Source organism: Chiloscyllium plagiosum, chromosome 15, assembly GCF_004010195.1.
Source record: "Chiloscyllium plagiosum isolate BGI_BamShark_2017 chromosome 15, ASM401019v2, whole genome shotgun sequence".
NCBI lineage: Eukaryota > Metazoa > Chordata > Chondrichthyes > Orectolobiformes > Hemiscylliidae > Chiloscyllium > Chiloscyllium plagiosum.
This window is the reverse complement of record NC_057724.1, coordinates 7954444-7974686: the sequence shown is the minus strand read 5'-3', so window position 1 is coordinate 7974686 and position 20243 is coordinate 7954444. Positions and strand designations below refer to the sequence as shown.

Genomic DNA, 20243 nt, shown 5'->3' with positions numbered 1-20243 from the left:
TATCTTAGCCTGCTGGACCAACTTTCCTCATTCCTGAAGAAGGGCTAATGCCCGAAACGTCGATTCTCCTGTTCCCTAGATGCTGCCTGACCTGCTGCGCTTTTCCAGCAACACATTTCCATCTCTATACCTATTGGAGTTTTGAAGACTAGGAGTTGATCTTATTGAGACATATAAGAGTGGTTTTGGTGAGGTGGTTGCTTTCCCATTCTTAGATAAACCAGAAGTAGGAGGCACAATTTAAGATTAAGAGGTCTCTTTAAGAAGGAAATGCGAGAATTTTTTTTTCAGGTGGCCATATGTCTGTGGAACCATTAAAATGGAGAGTAGCAACACTATACAATGCTTTTCACTGTATTTTGAAACAACATACACATGACAATAAGTCAAACCAAATCAAATCTACCTGCATGTCTAAGTTGTCTTCTGCATTTAAAACACATCAAGATCCTGGATTTCCTGGTTTCAATGGGCTATGGTCCTTAGTTTGATGGTTCATCTAAAGAATAGCCATATCTGACAATGCCAGACTCCCCCGAGTCACTATTGTGGCGCTTCAGCCTATCTATTTTTTGATGGGGATTCACAAATATCTTTTGACCTAAAGGCAAGAGCTTTATAAACTAAGCCAAACTGAAAGTGAGATGGAAATTTACTAAATGACACAAAGGGAACTATTAGATAATATCCTGCTGATTTAAAATGTACACAATGCAAGTCTGATTTGCATGGTGTTAATAAAGCCAAGTCCCAGCTCTAATCAGGCTCTGTGTTGAGCAACAGAGAGACATTTCCAAACTATCACTGCATTACATTAAATAAACAGGGAAAAATATATGACAAACATACCAGGTTCTTTTTATTACTCAATGCAGTGAAATGTTGACCTCATAGATTTCTAAGTAATTACACAGGCAGAAATATCACAAATTATTGAATGACAGCATACCTGTGTTACAAGTAAAAGGCTGAGGAAATAAAATATCATACACACAGCAGTTGTCAGAGAAAGGCGCCTTGATCGTAGAAACTTGGGGAACTGGTCCTGCATGACTGTTATAATTGTTTCTGATGATAGGAAGGAAATGAATTGAAATCAGAACTTTATTGATAGTTTACACAGAAACACACTCTTTGCTGCAAAATTTACCATCAGGAATCCTCCCTCAGCTGATGAATTACTACCCCTTCATATCGAATACTACTTAGAAGTACTGAGGATGCAAGGGTTTAGAATGTATTCAGGTGGACGACTTCAGTGTTCATTACTGAGAGTAACACCATTACTAACTGAACTGGGCAAATCTCGAAGGGTGTATCTGTTACACTGGGCCTGCAGCAGATGGAGAGAGAACCCACAAGAGGAAAACATAGACCTTATCCTTGCCAATCAACCTGTCACAGATGCATCTGTCTCAGATAGTCATTGGAAAAAGTGACAACAACAGTCATTGTTGTCTCAAAAGTCTACTCTTCACAACAAAGACACCTTCATTCAAAGAGTATTGGGCTCAGATCAGGTCTAGTCAATAAAAACTAGATAAATTACTAAAAAAAATGTAGGCCTTGTAAATCTTCAGCACCAATAGAATTTGATGTATTTATTGTCATGTGTACTGGAGTACAGTGAAAAGCTTTGCTTACGAGCAGTAAAGGCAGATCATAGTAAGCAAGGATGTACAGATCAACAAGACAAAGGCAGAAGCATACAGGTTACATTGCACAGGGCGTGCACTAGGCGAGAGCAATGTTAGTAAGGTCAGCATTATTTCAGGCTAGAGAGTCCATTCATCAATCTAACAATGGCCTGAAAAAAGCGGTTCTTGAACCTGCTGGTGCGTGTATTCAGGCTTCTGTACCTTCTGCCTGATGGAAGAGGTTGTAGGAGATCATTATCGATGTTTTCCTTGATGATGTTGGCAGCCTTTCTGCAGCAGTGAGCAATGTAAGCGGAGTCCATGAATGGAAGGTTGGCTTCCATGATGGTCTGGGCTGTGCACACCATTCTCTGTAGTTTCTTATGGTCTTGGGCAGAGCAGTTGCCATACCAGGCCATTATGCACCTGGACACTGTGCTTTCAATGGTGCATCTTTAGATGTTGGTGAGGACCCTTATGGAAATGCCAAATTTCCTGAGCCGCCTGAGGAAGAAGAGGTGTTGTTATGCCTTCTTGACCATCGTATCTACATGGGAAGTCGAGGACACATTTTTGATTATCGTCACCCTGAGGAAGTTGATGCTTTCCACCCTCTCATCCTCAGTCCCTTTGATGTAAATGGGGGGGTATTCTCCTCCTTTCTTCCTGAAGTCAATGATCAGTTCTTTAGTTTTTCTAATGTTGAGAGAGAGGTTGTTCTCAATGAACCACGTCACTAAGCCCTCTATCTCTCCTTTGTATCTTGATTTGTCGTTGTTAGATATCCGTCCAACTGTGGTGTTGTCATCAGCAAACTTGAAGATGGAAGTGTACTCAACTACAATAGGTAGGTAAAGAATAGAATCCATATACTGTAGAAAAAGTCATCCAGCCCAGCAAGTCCACACTGACTCTCCAAAAAGCATCCCATGCAGACCCACCTCCCTACCCTAGCAATTTTACCCCTGCACTCCCCATGGCTAACCCACCTAGCCTGCACATTCTGGATACTACAGGACAATTTGGCATGGCCAATCCACGTAACTTGCACACCTTTGGACTGTGGGAGGAAACTGGAGCTCTCAGAGGAAACCCACGCAAACATGGGGTGAATGTGCAAACTCCACACAGACAGTCGCCAGAGGCTGGAATCAAAACCCAGTCCCTGGCGCTGTGAGGCAGCAGTGCTAACCACTCTGCCAGCATGCTACCCTAAGATTTCATGACTCAATATTTCACTCACTCTACCAGCATTATCAAGGCAGAGGACCAATCCTAGTACAATAGGGAGTTCAAGAAAGCATGCCAGAAGCAGCACCAGTCCTGAAAGAGGTGTCAAACCTGGTAAGGCTACAGCAAATGATTAAGTACATGTTAATGAGCGGAAGAAACATTCTATGGACAGGGTTAAGTGGTCCTACAGCCAAGGGATCAAGTCAAAGCTCTGCAGTCCTGACACATTCAGTCATGAATGCAGTAAGCAAGTAAACAACTAGCTGGAGGAAGTGGCTGCACAAATACCCCATCCTCAGAAATGGTGGAAGGTCAGACCAACAGGTCAGATCAAGAGGCTGAAATATTTTTTATTCACCTGATGGTCTTTTCTAGATTTCATATCAAACAAGATTAGGAGAGACATAGGTGGAAGAAAGTTGCATTCACTCACAGCAAAAAGGTTTCAGAGAGAGAGGCAATATTCCCAGCAGCAATCCCAGAGTGAATGGAAGACTGAGGCTGCCTCCTATCATGGGTAGCTACAGCTTTTGCACCATGGGAGGGGGATAAACAGGGGAATCTGAAGATGTAGATAAGCAAGTATCATCAAATGTGCTTCCTCACCATTGTTACAATCTCTAAAGAGATTGTGAACATTTAGGGAGAAATTTGAACAGCCCAAAGTGGTTCAGTGAAGAAAAAGCAATCTCTCAAAATTCCATATATTTTATTTATTGTTACATGTATCTTGTTACAAATATAGTGAAAAGTGTTGTATAGTGTTGCCACACTCCAGCATCATCTAAAACACACAAAAATAAACCAAGATAAAGAATATAAAAGCAGAAAAATGAAGAAATAGAGGAAGTGTCCAACTTTACAGTCCTTCTTGTTAAGTCCTCCATCGTGGGCCTGGTGGTCAGACACAAGTCGCCTTCTCTGCTCAAGTACCACTGGAATGAAAGTTGTCACTCTTCAGTACCATCTTATCGCCACCAGTGCTCTCACCAATATGAGTCCTCCCTGGACCTTGCCAAGACAAGTGTCATCAATACCGCTTGGTATCGCACCAGCCCAAAATTGACTCCATCACCGCCATGAGTCCCCTTCAGGCCCACAACACCGAAGTAGCCGCTGTTGATGCTGCTGGATCTCATACTGGGCCTGAACTCCCCTCACACTATCACTGCCATGAATCTGTGCTAGTCACAGATGCCACTGGGAAACCAAACTCTCCTCTGCTGCAGCCGCCATGAGTCAGTGCTAGGACCACCTCAATGATGCAGAAGCCACTGGGAACCCAGTTTGAATTCAAGAAAGCTTTGCTTTATGTAAGAGGAAAATGAAACAGAATAAACAAAACAAGAACTACGGACTTAGCAACTTAGGTTCAAGAACAAAGAGTTTCCTCAAACATTGCAAGAGAATCTTAGAAATTCATTTGCTGCTTCTGAGATTAAATCGAGGCATGTCATGATTTTTTAGCAATTCACTTTGATTTCTCAGTATTCCAGGTATCCTGTGAACTATGAGATATCATGAGGATCCTTCCATTAGCATTTGGCTAAGTGACTTCAGCTTTTTTCCTAAAACCTCATGACTGCAGATTTCTCAACTCAACTTGGGATTCCATTGCGCTGTTGCTTAGTGAATCAGGAACATGCTTGAGTCCTAATAGTCTCCATGCTCCATGTGCTGAGTATGGACAGACACACACTGTGTTCTCCTAATCTGCTCCCAAAGTTCTTGTACAGCTCTGGTCCCACAACTGCTTTTCAGCTCCTGAAAGACTCTATCTTTCTCTGCTTTCTTAAATTGCTGAAGAAGCTGGCTATTGAATGTTTTCTATGAGCAAACACACAAATAGTTGAAATAAACACACCTTCTTAACCCTCGAGCCCATTTCCATAGCAATGTGACATACTTTGGAATATCCCAGGCTGAAATGTAAACCGAATACTTTTTAACTTTGAAAGCAATCCTTTTATCGGTGACCTATATAAATAATTTATCTTTCTAATGGATAAAATTTTAACTTTTTCTCATGGGAGAAGAGAATAAAATCCCATGAAACAACCATATGAGAGAATTAGAAAAAAAATGCCTTTAAGTTTGATCAATTTGGATTATAAAGACACTTACCAAAGTTTGCGAACTGACTGTCCAATCCCAGAGTAAGCAGCATGAAGAAAAATAAAATGGACCATAAAGGTGCCCATGGTAACTGGGCAAGGGCCTCTGGGTAGACAACAAAAGCCAAACCAATACCTAAACAATAGGTACAATTGGTACAGTAAAATTAATGGAGTTTTGTGGTAAACTAATATATAATATTATATATATATATATATATATATATATATATATATAATTAAATTGTAATCCCAATTGTCAAAATCAACCTTATTTTTCTCAGTATCTGCTTTGTGAATATTTTGTTAATTCTTCAAGCTGAGCAATGTCACATTAGAAAATTAGGTTGTTTCCATTTCCTACAGTTAGAATTCAAATATGCATGACTCTTGGAGCAGATTGCATTTCTAATGGCTGGAAAATAGGCAGGGATCCATTTACACTAAGTTTTGGTTTTATAGTGAAGTCTCTAGAACAAGGATGGAGCCTGAAATAACTTCATAGAGGCTAGTGCCCATCACCAAATCACCCTTTGTTAACTTGTGCACAGTACACTGACTGTGGCAGTCAGCTCAGAGTCAGTCATCAATCTCCTGCTGACATTGGTCAGCCAAGCCTTTACTGACTGGGCCAGGTTAACAACCCCAATCAAGAACCTCATAGTCAGTGAGATCCACCTGATTCCAGTCAGTATAGAACCTAAACCCACAGATTACAATGTGGTCAATGTTGGCCAGTATTTGTTCTTCAATGAACATCACAAAATCTGGTCTTTACCATTGTACCATTTGTGGAAGCTTGCTGTGAGAAAATTGACAACCACATTTCTTACATAACGAAAGCAACTTTATATATAATGAATCACTTGAGGTGAAGTGTGTTGAGATATTCAGTGATTACGAAAGACAAAAAAAACTTTCCGAGTCTTTTGCTCTTTCTGCTGTGACACAAGTATCTCCCACAAATATTGTGGTAGCAGACTGGAAACATCACTGAAAATTCAACGTCCTATCCTATATTGTGTATTTATAACGTGAATCAATTGTACTGTGATAGTGTATGTCGTGAAGATTCAAAGTCCTTGCAATTAAAGGAGAAAGCTGAACAACAGATCTATTCGTGCCCACTTCAAACCTTCCAGTTTATGAATCATCCACCAACATCTACCTGACATAATACAACCACTATTTCATGTGTAGAATTTCAGAATGCGAAGTCATTTTTCACCAGGATTACTGCTCTGGATCCCAATGATTGACAACTGTGCCTGCAGCCTAGATGAATTATAATTTCAGATCTATCAAATAGATCTCATTTACCTGATTGTGCAACTTCTGAAACGGGCTTGTCCTGTACATGAGCCATGTGTCCAAGGACAGAAAAAATGACAAATCCAGCATACACACTCGTAGCACAATTAGCAACACAGACAATGAAGGTATCTGCGTAACTATTGTTGTGGAATTTGTTATAAGATGAAAGTGCTGTTAAGCCTCCCATTGATACAGCGATAGAAAAGAAAATTTGTGTTGCAGCATCTTTCCAAACCTAGTAAATAGGAGATAGAATAAATGAGCAATTGGAGATTTTACTTGAACTCATTGAACGATTGAAGGCAAAATTACATTGACAAACAGGAACTTTCTTAGCAGCACAGGTCACAATGAGGCGAGAGACAGAAGCTTCTTTTATCAATAAAAATCATCTCCATTGAATATTAGAGCCACCAGTTTGTTTCCTGGCCAAACATTTAATGGTAAATCCTGCCTTCGAACATTATTACTTTCCCCGTCATGTGAAAAGTGAAGACCCAGTTTCATTACTGTGGTGTAGTGGACTCTTACTGTTTTTTTCCCACAGCAACACTTTTTAATAATTGTGGTTGCTTATTGACATGCTACTAAGTCACTGTGTGACTGATAACCATAATGCCATTATTAATTTTCGACGCAAAGATTGATTAATTATACAATAGTTGTATGAATAAATTTGTTACAAGTTGTTAAAACAAAATGTGTGACAAAAAAATCTCAGCGTTGCTTTTCACCCCACTCTGTTTCACTCCATTTTATGAACTCTCATCTCATCCAAATCAATCTTGCCTGTTCCCTCTTTCACTACTTCATGATATCCTCTCCATCTAGCATCACAGAATCATAGAGATGTACAGCATGGAAACAGACCCTTTGGTCCAACCCATCCATGCCGACCAACTGTCCCAACCCAAGTCCCACTTGTGAGCACCCAGCCCATAGCCCTCCAAACCTTTCCTATTCATATACCCATCCAAATGTCTTTTAAATGTTGCAATTGTACCAGCCTCCGCCACTTCCTCTGGCAGCTCATTCCATGCACATACCACCCTCTGTGTGAAAAAGTTGCCCCTTAGATTTCTTTTATATTTTTCGTCTCTCATGACTCTATGCCCTCTAGTTCTGGACTCCCCCACCCCAGGGAAAAGAGCTTGTCTATCTATCCTATCTATGCCCCTCATAATTTTGTAAACCTCTATAAAGTCACCTCTCCAACGCTCCAGGGAAAACAGCCCCAGCTTACTCAGCCTCTCCCTATAGCTCAAATCCTCCAACCCTGGTAACATCCTTTTAAATCTTTTCTTAACCCTTTCAAGTTTCACAACATCTTTCTGATACGAAGGAGACCAAAATTGCACGCAATATTCCAACAGTGGCCTAACTAATGTCCTGTACAGCTGCAACATGATGTCCCAAATCCTGAACTCAATACTCTGACCGATAAAGGAAAGCATACCAAACGCCTTCTTCACTATCCTATCTACCTGCGACTCCACTTTCAAAGAGCTATGAACCTGCACTCCAAGGTCTCTTTGTTCAGCAAGACTCCCTAGGACCTTACCATTAAGTAAATAATCCCTGCTAAGATTTGCTTTCCCAAAATGCAGCACCTTGCATTTATTTGAATTAAACTCCATCTGCCACTTCTCAGCCCATTGGCCCATCTGTTCAAGATCCTGTTGTAATCTGAGATAACCTTCTTCGCTATCCACTACACCTCCAATTTTGGTGTCATCTGCAAACTTACTAACTATACCTCTTATGCTCGCATCCAAAGCATTTATGTAAATGGGACGAAAAGCAGTGGATCCAGCACCGATCCTTGTGGCACTCCACTGGTCACAGGCCTCCAGTCTGAAAAACAACCCTCCACCATCACCCTCTGTCTTCTACCTTTGAGCCAGTTCTGTATCCAATGGCTAATTCTCCCTGTAATCCATGAGATCTAACCTTGCTATCCAGTCTCCCATGAGAAACCTTGTCAAACGCCTTACTGAAGTCCATAACGATCACATCCACTGCTCTGCTCTCATCAATCCTCTTTGTTGCTTCTTCAAAAAATGCGATCAAGTTTGTGAGATATGATTTTCCACGCACAAAGCCATATTGAGTGTCCCTAATCAGTCCTTGCCTTTCCAAATATATGTACGTCCTTTCCCTCAGGATTCCCCCCAACAACTTGCCCACCACAGACGTCAGACTCACTGGTCTATAGTTCCATGGCTTATCTTACCACCCTTCTTAAACAGTGCCACCACATTAGCCAAGTTCCAATCTTCCGACACCAAATAACTTCCCTGGATGTATTTCCGGGAATATGCTCCCTAGGTACAGCTGTAATGCTATCCCTTATCAACAACGCCACTCTCCCTCCTCTCTTGCAAGCGTTTCTATCCTTCCTGTAGCATTTGCATCCTGGAACATTAAGCTGCCAGTCCTGCCCATCCCTGGTCATGTTTCTGTCATTGCTATGATATTGTAGTCCCACATTCCTAACCATGCCCTGAGTTCATCTGCCTTCCTTGTTAGGTCCCTTGCATTGAAAGAAATGCAGTTTAGTTTATTAGTCCTAACTTGTCCCTGCCTGCCCTGACTGTTTGGCTTACTTCTGTTCTCAGCTGTACCAGTCTCAGATTGATCTCTTTCCTCACTATCTCCCTGGGTCCCAACCCCCCCCCTCCCATACACCAGCTCCTCAGCCAAGCATTCATCTGCGCTATCCTCCTATTCCTGCCCTCACTAGCGCATAGCCCCAGGTGTAATCCAGATATTACTACTCTCGAGGAACTCATTTTTAAATTCCTGCCTAACTCTCTGTAATCTCCCTTCAGAATGTCAATCTTTTCCATCCTATGTCATTGGTTCCAATGTGGACAATGACCTCTTGCTGGCCTCTCTCCCCCTTGAAAACATTCTGCACCTTCTCTGAGATACCCTTGATCCTGACACCAGGGAAGCAACACACCATTCTGATTTTTCGCTGCTGGCCACAGAAATGTCTGTCTGTACCTCGCACTAGAGAATCCCCTAACACAATTGATCTCTTGAAACCCCAGGTACCCCTCATTGCATTAGAACCAGTCTCAATACCAGAAACTTGGCAGTTCGTGCTACATTCCCATGAGAATCCATTACCCCCTACATTTTCCAAAACAGCATACTTGTTTGAAATGGGGATAGCTATAGAAGACTCCTACACTATCTGCCTACCTCTCTTACCTTTCCTGGAGTGACTGCATCTGTGAATTTTCCCCTTTCCTATAACTGCCATCCATCATATACTGTTGCTATTGCTAATTCGTCATTGCCTCTAACTGCCTCTCCAACCGATCCATTCGATCTGTTTGGATCCGCAACCAACAGCATTTATTGCAGGTATAATCCACAGTAACCAGTAAACTCTCATTAAACTCCCACATCTGACAAGAATCACATATCACTCTACTAAAGGCCATTTTTGCTCCTTCACAATCTACAGACCCAGAAAATAACCCCGTCTTATTCCTCTACAAAACACTGCTCCAGGTTAAATTAATAGTTGTGGCTTGTATTTTAAGTTTAATCAAGAGACATATCTCAAAAAACATATAATCAAGAAAGAACCCACTCTACTCTCTACTGTAGACTTTCTGTTGGCAGCACCTAAAACAATTCATTTATCTGTTTCTGTGCTGTGACTTTGCCCAAACAGTTCCTCCAAGATCAGTTATGAATTTCACTGTTTGTTAATTTTCCCAGATGCACCCAGATGTCCAGTGATACATGAATTCAAACAGCAAAGGCAGTAACTATTCAGGTTCACTGTGGTGTCAGTTTCTTTCTCTCTCTCTCTCGCTCTCTCCTGCACTGACCTCACCATGTGCTTCCCATGTCTGTACCTCTCCCTTTTTAGAACTGCTGTTGTTTTGACCTTTTTTCTCCAAAGTTCCAAAACAATGCAACAGCATATGAAACAGTAATTGCTACTCCTGGAATTCAAGGAAATCACCTCCAACACCTAAAATACCTCAAAAAAGGGGCAGCTGTTACAGCCAGAAAGTTTTCCCATCCTCCATCTTGGATTACCCAGAATCCCATCATCACTGCATTATGCCTCAACTAATTCCATCTCATCCCATTCCACCTTATCCATTGCTACATCAACCTACTTCAATTAATTCCATCTCATCCCATTCCACCCTACCCACTGCTGCATAACCTACTTCAATCAATTCCAGCTTATCCCAGCCTCCTCTGCCCAAGTCCATCATATCCACTCTATCTTGTCCTTCTAATCCCAGCCTACACTGTACCATTCCATTCGATTACAGCTTGCTGTTGAATTTGGGTTTGCTCAGTTGGCTAGCTAGCTGGCTTGCAATACACAGTGATGCCAACAGTATGGGTTTAATTCCCATGCTGGCTGAAGTTACCTTGAAGGACTCTCTTTCCAATCTCTTCCCTCACCTGAGGACTATCAGCACCACCACCAATCATCTCTCTCAAGTGAGGGAGCAGCCCCATGAGCTGGTAGGACTATGGAACTTTTACCTTACCATCTAATGCTATATTTTCCCATTTGTTAAAGCAAGTTGTCAGAAGTATTTAAAAAATGCCCATCCACCGAGTAATCAGAGTAATTGAAATTATGTTTTATTTGTTTAAACATTGCCCAAAAAGCAACATTGTACTCTTAAAATGGTTATGTAAACAGCAAATTAAATATGGCAGAACACCAAACAGAATGACTAAAAAAAACCCCTTGAAATTCAATCATTGACTTTAAGAACATAGAACATTACAGGGCAGTACAGGCCCTTCAGCCTTTGATGTTGCATTGACCTGTGAAACCAATCTGAAGCCCATCAAACCTAAACTATTCCATTCTCGTCCATATGCCTTGACAATGACCATTGAATGCCTTTACAATTGGCGAATCTACTACTGTTGCTGGCAATGCGTTCCACGTCTCACGACACTCTGAGTAAAGAAACTACCTCTGACATCTGTCCTATATCTATCACCTCTGAATTTAAAGCTTTGTCCCCTCGTGCTAACAATCGCTATCTGAGGATAAAGACACTCACTGTCCACTCTACTGAACCCACTGATTATCTTCTATGTCTCAATCAAGTCACCTCTCAACTTTCTCCTCTCGAATTAAAACAATCTCAAGTCCATCAGCGTTTCCTTGTAAGACCTTCCCTCCGTTCCAGGCAACATCCGAGTAAATCTCCTCTGAACCCTTTCCAAGGCTTCCACATCCTTCCTATAATATAGTGACCAGAACTGTATACTACACTCTAAGTGTGGTCGCACCAGAGTTTGTACAGCTGCAGCATGACCTCATGGTGCCAAAACTTAATCTCTTTACCAATAAGAGCCACCACACCATATGCCTTCTTAACAACTCTCAACCTGGGTGGCAACTTTTAAGGATCTTTGTACATGCACACCAAGATCTCTATGCTCATCTATACTACCAAGCATCTTACCATTAGCCCAATAGTCTGCATGCCTGCTACTCCTTCCAAAGTGAATCACCTCACATTTTTCTGCATAAAACTCAATTGCCACCTCTTAGCCCAGTTCTGTAGCTTATACATCTCCTTCTGCAACTTGCAACTTCCTTCAACACTATCCACAACTCCATCAACCTGTCATCCGCAAATTTACTAACCCATTCTTCTACGCCCTTGTTTATAAAAATGACAAACACCAGTGGCCCCAAAACAGATCCTTGCGGTAATCCACTAGTAACTGAACTCCAGGATGAACAGTTCCCATCAACCACCAACCCATCAGCCAGCCAATTTCTGATCCAAACTGCCAAATCACGCTCAATCCCAAGCCTCTGCATTTTGTCCAATAGCCTACAGTGGGGAACCCTATCAAACCCCTTACTGAAATCCATATACACCATATCAACTGCTTTACCCTCATTTATCTGTTTGGTCACCTTCTCATGAGGCATGACCTACCCTTCAAAAACCCATATTGACTATCCCTAATCAACTTATTCCTTTCTAGATGATTATAAATCCTATCTCTTATAACCTTTTCCAACACTTTACCCACAACCAAAGTAAGGCTCACTGGTCTAATAATTACCAGGATTGTCTGTACTCCCTTTCTTGGGCAAGGGAACAACTCCCATGGTGGCACAGGGGTTAGCACTGCTGCCTCACAGCACCAGAGACCTAGGTTCAATTCCTGCCTCAGGCAACTGACTGTGTGGAGCTTGCACATTCTTCCTGTGTCTGCATGGGTTTCCTCCGGGTGCTCCGGTTTCCTCCCACAGTCCAAAGATGTGCAGGTCAGGTGAATTGGCCATGCTAAATTGCCCATAGTGTTAGGTGAAGGGGTAAGTGTAGGGATATGGGTGGGTTGCGCTTCGGCGGGTCGGTGTGGACTTGTTGGGCCGAAGGGCAACCCAACCATACCCCTACACTTACCCCTTCACTGTAGGTAATCTAATTTGTTATCCTCCAGTCTTCTGACGATTCCTATAGACAATGACAACGTAAAGATCAAAGCTAAAAGTTTGGCAATCTCCTCCCTGGCTTCCCAGAGAATCCTGGGATAAATTCTGTACAGCGCAGGGGACTTATCTATTTTTACACTTTCCAGAATTGCTAACAGCTCCTCCTTCTAAGGATCTCAATCCCATCTAGTCTAGTAGCCTTTATCTCAGTATTCTCCTCGACAACATTGTGTTTTTCTAGTGTGAATACTGACGAAAAGTATTCATTTGGTGCTTCCCCGATCACCTTTAACTCCATGCACAACTTCCCACTACTATCCTTGGTTGGCTCTAATCTTACTCTGGTCATTCTTTTATTCCTGATATATCTATAAAATGACTTATGGATTTCCTTGATCCTATCCGCCAAGAACTTCTCATGTCCCCTCCTGGCACTACTTAGCTCTCTCTTTAGGTCTTTCCTGGCTAACTTATAACTTTCGAGCGTGCTAACTGAGCCTTCATGTCTCACCCTAACATAAGCCTTCTTCTTCCTCTTGACAAGAGATTCAACTTCTTCAGTAAACCACAGCTCCCTCGCTCACCACTTCCTCCCTGCCTGACAGGTACATACTTATCAAGGACGCGCAGTAGCTGTTCCTTGAATAAACTCCACATTTCAAATGTGCCCATCCCCTGGCATTTTCTTCCACATCCTATGCATCTTAAATCTTGCCTTATCGCATTGTAATTACCTTTCCCCCAGCTGTAACTTTTGCACTGTGGTTTATACCTATCCCTTCCCATCACTAAAGTAAACATAACAGAATTGTGGTCACTATCACCAAAGTGCTCATCTACATCCAAATCTAACACCTGGCCAGGTTCATTACCCAGTACTAAATCTAATGTGGCCACGCCCCTTGTTGGCCTGTCTGCATACTGTGTCAGGAAACCCTTCTACATACATCAAACAAAAACTGACCCAACTAAAGTACTTGAACTATAGTATTTCCAGTCAATATTTAGAAAGCTAAAATCCACCATAACAACTACCCTATCACTCTCGCTCCTATCGAGAATCACCTTTGCTATCCTATCCTCTATATCTCTGGAACTATTTGGAGGCCTACAGAAATCTCCCAACAGGGTGACCTCTCCTTTCCTGTTTCTAACCATAACTGATACTACCTCAGTAGATGAGTCCTCAGGTATCCTTTCTGCAACCATTATACTGTCCTTGACCAACAATGCCTCACCCTGCCCCCTTTTACCATTCTCTCTGCTCTTACTGAAACATCTAAATCTCAGAACCTTCAATAACCATTCCTGTCCTTGCTCCACCCATGTCTCTGAAATGGCCACAACATTGAAATTCCAGGTACTAACCCAAGCTGCAAGTTCACCCACCTTATTCTGGATGTTCCTGGCGTTGAGGTAGACACATTTCAAACCAACTTCTTGCTTGTCGGTGCCCTCTTAGGACCTTATTTCTGACCTCATTACTCTCAACCTCCTGTATACTCAAATGACTATTTAGGTTCTTATCCTCCTGCTGAATTAGTTTAATCCCACCCAAAGAGCATTAGCAAATATCTCGCCTCCCACATCCCCCACCCACCCCCCCGAACTCCCCCATCCCTTCCCCCAGAATATTGGAACCCCTCAGGTTCAGGTGAAGACCGTCCTGTTAGTAGAGGTCCCAAGGTCCCACCTACCCTAGAAAGAACCCCAATTATCCAGGTATCCGAAACCCTCCCTCCGGCACCATCCCAATAGCCATGTGTTCAACTCCTCTCTCTCCCTATTCCTTGCCTCGCTTGCACATGGCATGGGCAACAAACCAGAGATAACAACTCTGTCCTAGCTCTAAGCTTCCACCCCAGCTCCCTGAATTTCTGCCTTAAATCCCCATATCTCTTCCGACCTATGTCATTGGTGCCTTTGTGGACCACGACTTGGAGTTGCTCTCCCTCCGCTTCAAGGATCCCGAAAACATGATCAGATCATGAACCCTGGCATCTGGGAGACAACATATCAACTGTGAGTCTCTCTCATTCCCACAGAACCTCCTATCTGTCCCTATCACAATGGAGTCTCCAATGATTAATGCTCTGTTCCTCTTCCCCATTTCCTTCTGAGCAACAGGGACAGACTCTGTGCCAGAGCCCTGTGTCCCATTGCTTACCCCTGGTAAGTCAGCACTTACCACCACCACCCCCCCCCCCCCCCCCCCCCCAGTATCCAAAACGCTGTACCTGCTGTTGAGGTGGACAGCCATAGGAGATGCCTGCACTTCCTCGCCGTTTCCCATCCCGCCTCCTGACGGTCACCTATCTACCTTCTTCTGTTACCTTAGGTGTGTCTATCTACCTAAAGCTCCTCTCAATAACCTCCTCTGCCTCCCAAATAATCTGAAGTTCATCCAGCTCCAGCTCCAGTTCCCTAATGCGGTTTTCGAGGAGCTGGGATTGGGTGCACTTCTGCAGGAGGAACATTCAACTTCCCTAACCTCGATACCCAGTATTCTAAATTCCCAACGAGACTACTAAAAAACTAAGAAAAAGAAAAAAAAACTTTGTTCTAATTACCTGAGCATCAGCCAGTTTGGAGAAGTCTGACTGGCTTCCGATGTAGAATTCAATTCCTTTAGAGGCTCCCTCCAGTGTCAGCCCTCGGATCAGGAGTATAGTCAAAGCCACGTATGGGAATGTTGCAGTAAAGTAAACCACCTGACCATGGAGAATAATTTTTTTAGATTTTCCTATATAGGCTGGTACTACATTTATAGTACTGAGTCCAAATCAATGGAAAATATATAGGATTGGATTGTAATCAATGCAGACAGTGAAACAATGTTATTGAAGGAATAATAATGCACAAAAGGAATATTTAACATTGATATGCTCTATCGTGACAGAATTTTAATAATATAATCATATCTCATTTATTTCTCATATTCAGTAAAACATCAGATTTAATAGAAAAAAAAGATCAGAATTCATTCCTCACTTTTATAGCCTGGGTTTCTTTCCCATTCTCGTTGTCCAGACAAATCTCATTTTACTCAAATAAAACCTGACCCTAATCTGTCCAGTCCTGCACAGCCTTCCACAGCAATTGGAAATTCCCCAGCATCTCTGCATCAGGGACTGAAACCCTCAGAATGAGGGTGACATTGCAGGGGTTTGGGGGGAATTGCTACTGTTCTTTCACTCAGAAAGATCTTCAGATCTCCCTCAGGCCTAAAGTGTTGACGAATTATGGATCTCACACTCCCCAAACAAACATTATTAACATCATCTCAGAGATTAACCAGCCACTTCATAAATCATTTATAAATTCTAGTTTTATTGTTACAGAAATCTGTACCTTGTCACTAATTTTAATTCTATTCATCACAATCATTTACCTTTCCTGATGATTTAATTCCCTTTGATAACGCTGCCCCCACCATCAGTCGGACCAGAAGCAGACAGAGAGCTAAATACCAGACTATCTCCCCAGTCTCATCCATTGAGCTGGTTCGTTGTAAAACTCCTTTACTAAAGAAAATGACAACAAAAAACATTGTGCGTCAGGAAGGTATTTAATTTACACAATGACAAGTATACAGAAGCTGACAATCAAATAAAAACAGATTTAACAGTTAACCAACATAAAGACAACCAGTTAAACTTTTAGAAATGGATAAATATGTTGAGTTGTAATTAAACTTATGAACTTTCTCTGTGTCTCCTGACTTTCTAAAGATGTGATATTATTTAAACAGTGAGTGCTGATGTGATTCGCAAAAGAACTGATTTGATTTGATGGGGTTCTGATAGTGCTTCGTTAACTGCTGCACATTGTACTATTGAAACTATCTGTGTAGTCACTGTAGCCTCGAATATTTGATCCCAGTTCAGGATGTTATGGGCCAGACCAAAACCCCTCAGAATAGATTAAGAAGGTAGCCTAGACCCTAACTCTTTCTTATTTTAAAAGGTAAATCCAAGGTGTTTTGCGTTCCTGATACAATTTGATTGGTCAAACTACTCAACGGTAAACAAAACACAATTTATTCTTACTTTATAGCTAAAATACAACGAAAGTGAAAAAAAAGAAAATAATTGACTTGGTTGTAACTCTATTGGAAAACGTTTAAAATCACACAACACCAGGTTATAGTCCAACAGGTTTAACTGGAAGCACACTAGCTTTTGGAGCGACGCTCCTTCATCAGGTGATAGTGGAGGGCTCAATCTTAACATACAGGATTTATAGCAAACATTTACAGTGTGATGTAACTGAAATTACACATTGAAAAATTGATTGTCTGCTAAGCCTTTCATCTGTTAGAATACAGTGATAGTTTCACTTCTTTCATGTGTAAATCACAAAACCTTTTTTTTAAAAAGTTGCATTCTCGGGTTAGCTGTTAACAATGGTGATAGCTGGACAATATGTTGAAGGTGTTAGCCCCCTGTGTTCTCTGTCAATGCCATGATGTTTAGATTGATTCTAATCTAAAAAGAGATATAACGGAGTTTTACATAAATTCATGCAGTTTTTGAGCAAAGTACAATGTAACCCTGCAAGTACAAATTCGTACTTATAGGGTTACATTGCACTTTGCTCAAAAACTGCATGCATTCATGTAGAACTCTGAGCTCAAAAACTGCATGAATTTATGTAAAACTCTGTTATCTCACCTTTTAGATTAGAATCGATCTAAACATCATGGCATCGACAGAGAATACAGGGGGCTAACACCTTCAACATATTGTCCAGCTATCACCATTGTTAACAGCTAACCTGAGAATGCAACTTTTTTTAAAAAAAGGTTTTGTGATTTACACATGAAAGAAGTGAAACTATCATTGCATTCTAACAGATGAAAGGCTTAATAATCAATTTTTCAATGTGTAATTTCAGTTACATCACACTGTAAATGTTTGCTATAAATTCTATGTGTTAAGATTGAGCCTTCCATTATCACCTGATGAAGGAGCATCGCTCCGAAAGCTAGTGTGCTTCCAATTAAACCTGTTGGACTATAACCTGGTGTTGTGTGATTTTTAACTTTGTACACCCCAGTCCAACAACAGCATCTCCAAATCATGACTATTGGAAAACATATCACAATAAAAGATTAGTTAGCAACTAAACAGTAACTATTCCAATATAGTAACATTCCATAGACACACACTTGGGAAAAGGCATATTCAACAAAACAGATTGTTTCACCTGCAATTCTCTGAGTTTTCACTGAGCACCTCAACACCTCTGACTTTAAAACAAAAGGATAAAACAACTTCTTAAAGCAATAGTATTGTTACATGGACCACAGGGTCAGGATGTGTAAATACTCTAGGAGCTCAGATTTCCATTCTGTTGGGGGTGGGGGAGTATGTAGTGGAGCAGATGAAAATGGGTGTTCTGAGAAACAACCCAGAGGCTGTTACTACAGAGGAGAAATCATTGAATGAACAATAAATCAAAAAACAGCACCTCAGCCATCTTGTCTTATACCCCTCCACCCCAGTTTACTCCCCATGCGCTATCCATGCCAACACGTTATCTCATGCCATTACCAATGTCATGGGTCCTCATTCTCCCCCGTGCTAACCTATTCCTCATAATACATAACCAATATCCTCCATAGTTGATAAATTATGGTGCTGGAAAAGGCACAGCAGGTCAGGCAGCATCCGAGGAGCAAGAGAGTCGAGGTTTTGGGCAGGTCCCTTTTTCAGGACTGGAGAGGAGGAAGGAGCCACACAAGGCCATCTGCAAACTGGAGGAGGAATACCTCATCTTCCATCTCATAAGCCTACATCCATATGATATAAACATTAAACTCACCAGTTACCAAATCTCTCCTCCCTCCATCCCATCCCAGATTCAACCCACCCCACCTCATTCTCATCTCCGCTCCTCCCTTCCCACAACCTAAAACTATCACGTTCTTCTTTCAACCACATCACCTCAGTTTCTCCTTGCCCTAACCCCCCTCTCCCCATTTATCTCTCAACACCCTTCCCCCTCCTCAGCCCTGAAGAAGGGTCCTGCCCAAAATGTTGATCCTCTTGTTCCTCAGGTGTTGCCTGATCTGCAGTGCCTTTTTCAGGGCCACACTTTGTCCTGCATCTGTAGTCTCCATTGTCTCCTTATATCCTCCATGCCAACCTATAGCCTCTGTGACACCAACACATATTTTCTGTTTAAACCTATCAACTTGTCCAATATTCACCATGGGCAGAACTCAGGACACTTGTGAAGATTAAAGAAAATTTTCATTGTCCATTAATTTAATCACTATTTCAAAAGAAATGCTTTCATTGAGAATACATCTTACTGCCTTTCATTCCTTATGAAGACATACATTGGAATTCATGACGACCTCACTCTGTCAATCAAACTGTGAACTGGCACCACATTGTAATAATGAATGGTTGTGAAATCAGCACCAATTCTGTTATGATAGCTCTCAATCCTATGTCAAGATCAAGTACATTTTTGTTAAGCAGTGTCGACAGTTTTGCTTCAATTATTTAGAGGGCATGTGTTTTTAATACCTTGAAAGATTGACTGATTTTCTTGACAATGGAGTTGACATATCCTTTTGAAAGACTTTATGCATTTCTTCCCACATTCAAGTCTAATTTTAACAATCCCAAAGGGCAGTTGCCTCTCCAAAAGTACACCAAACCCCCCCTAAGGGTGCCTAGGGAGCTTACCAAAAAGGCTAATTCACCTTTCTAAGGATACTCAAAAATTCCCCTAGCTAGACTGAAGAGTATAAGTTGTGTTTTGGTCGGTCCATGAGTCCATGAATCATATCAGGCCTGAGGCAGCTGTACCTTCGTAGATGCAGTCACCTCTCTGAAGTATGCCTATACAAATTGGAATGAGTCCCCATTAATCACCCTTGGCCCAAATCCCTGGTGTGAAAAATGTTAAGTGCCATATTCTAGGGCAGGACTTCTGAATGTATGTCTCCATGAGCATTTTAATTACAATGGAATCCCCTCAATTCAATTCCCAGGTCGGCTACTTAAAGGGATAACTGGAATCATTCGATTTCAAGAAGAATCACTTTAATTAATGGATATAAATGGATAAGAGTGGTGAATATAGGTTTTGCTGCATAATTGAAAAATATATGCATCCAGGAGAGTATAAGCTAAGGAATGGGCCTCTGTTGTTATATCATTTTGTAAGAGGCGTGCAATGTAAATTGTACCTCTAGCAATATCAAATAATTTTATGTCCATTAAACAAGGGCATTTACCAAACAACCATCTCAAGAGGAGTTACTGGCCCAGCTGTGCAGGTTTTAGGTGCAGCTCTCTGCAGCAATATACTTACTCCCAGTATTGCTCACTTGGACTCTGGTGAGGAATGGAGATTTCAGATCCATTCGGACAAGTTTCATTGTTTGTCTGCAGCCATGTTATATTAACGATTTCAAAATATCCATCATTCAGAGTGAGATTGCAGAGTGGGTCTAGGTTGCAT

General features: G+C 41.6%; 1 protein-coding gene across 1 annotated transcript in view; it reads right to left on the bottom strand.

Annotated features, from left to right (window-relative positions):
* LOC122557081 (sodium- and chloride-dependent neutral and basic amino acid transporter B(0+)-like) overlaps positions 1-20243 on the bottom strand; it is a 57975-nt gene that overhangs the window by 13044 nt on the left and 24688 nt on the right. The window contains exons 6-11 of the mRNA XM_043704371.1: positions 20094-20232; positions 16153-16285; positions 15332-15472; positions 6305-6533; positions 4995-5120; positions 950-1068 (exon numbers count right to left, since the gene is read on the bottom strand). Coding sequence (XP_043560306.1) covers positions 950-1068; positions 4995-5120; positions 6305-6533; positions 15332-15472; positions 16153-16285; positions 20094-20232 — 887 coding nt within the window. The remainder of the gene's footprint in view (positions 1-949; positions 1069-4994; positions 5121-6304; positions 6534-15331; positions 15473-16152; positions 16286-20093; positions 20233-20243) is intronic.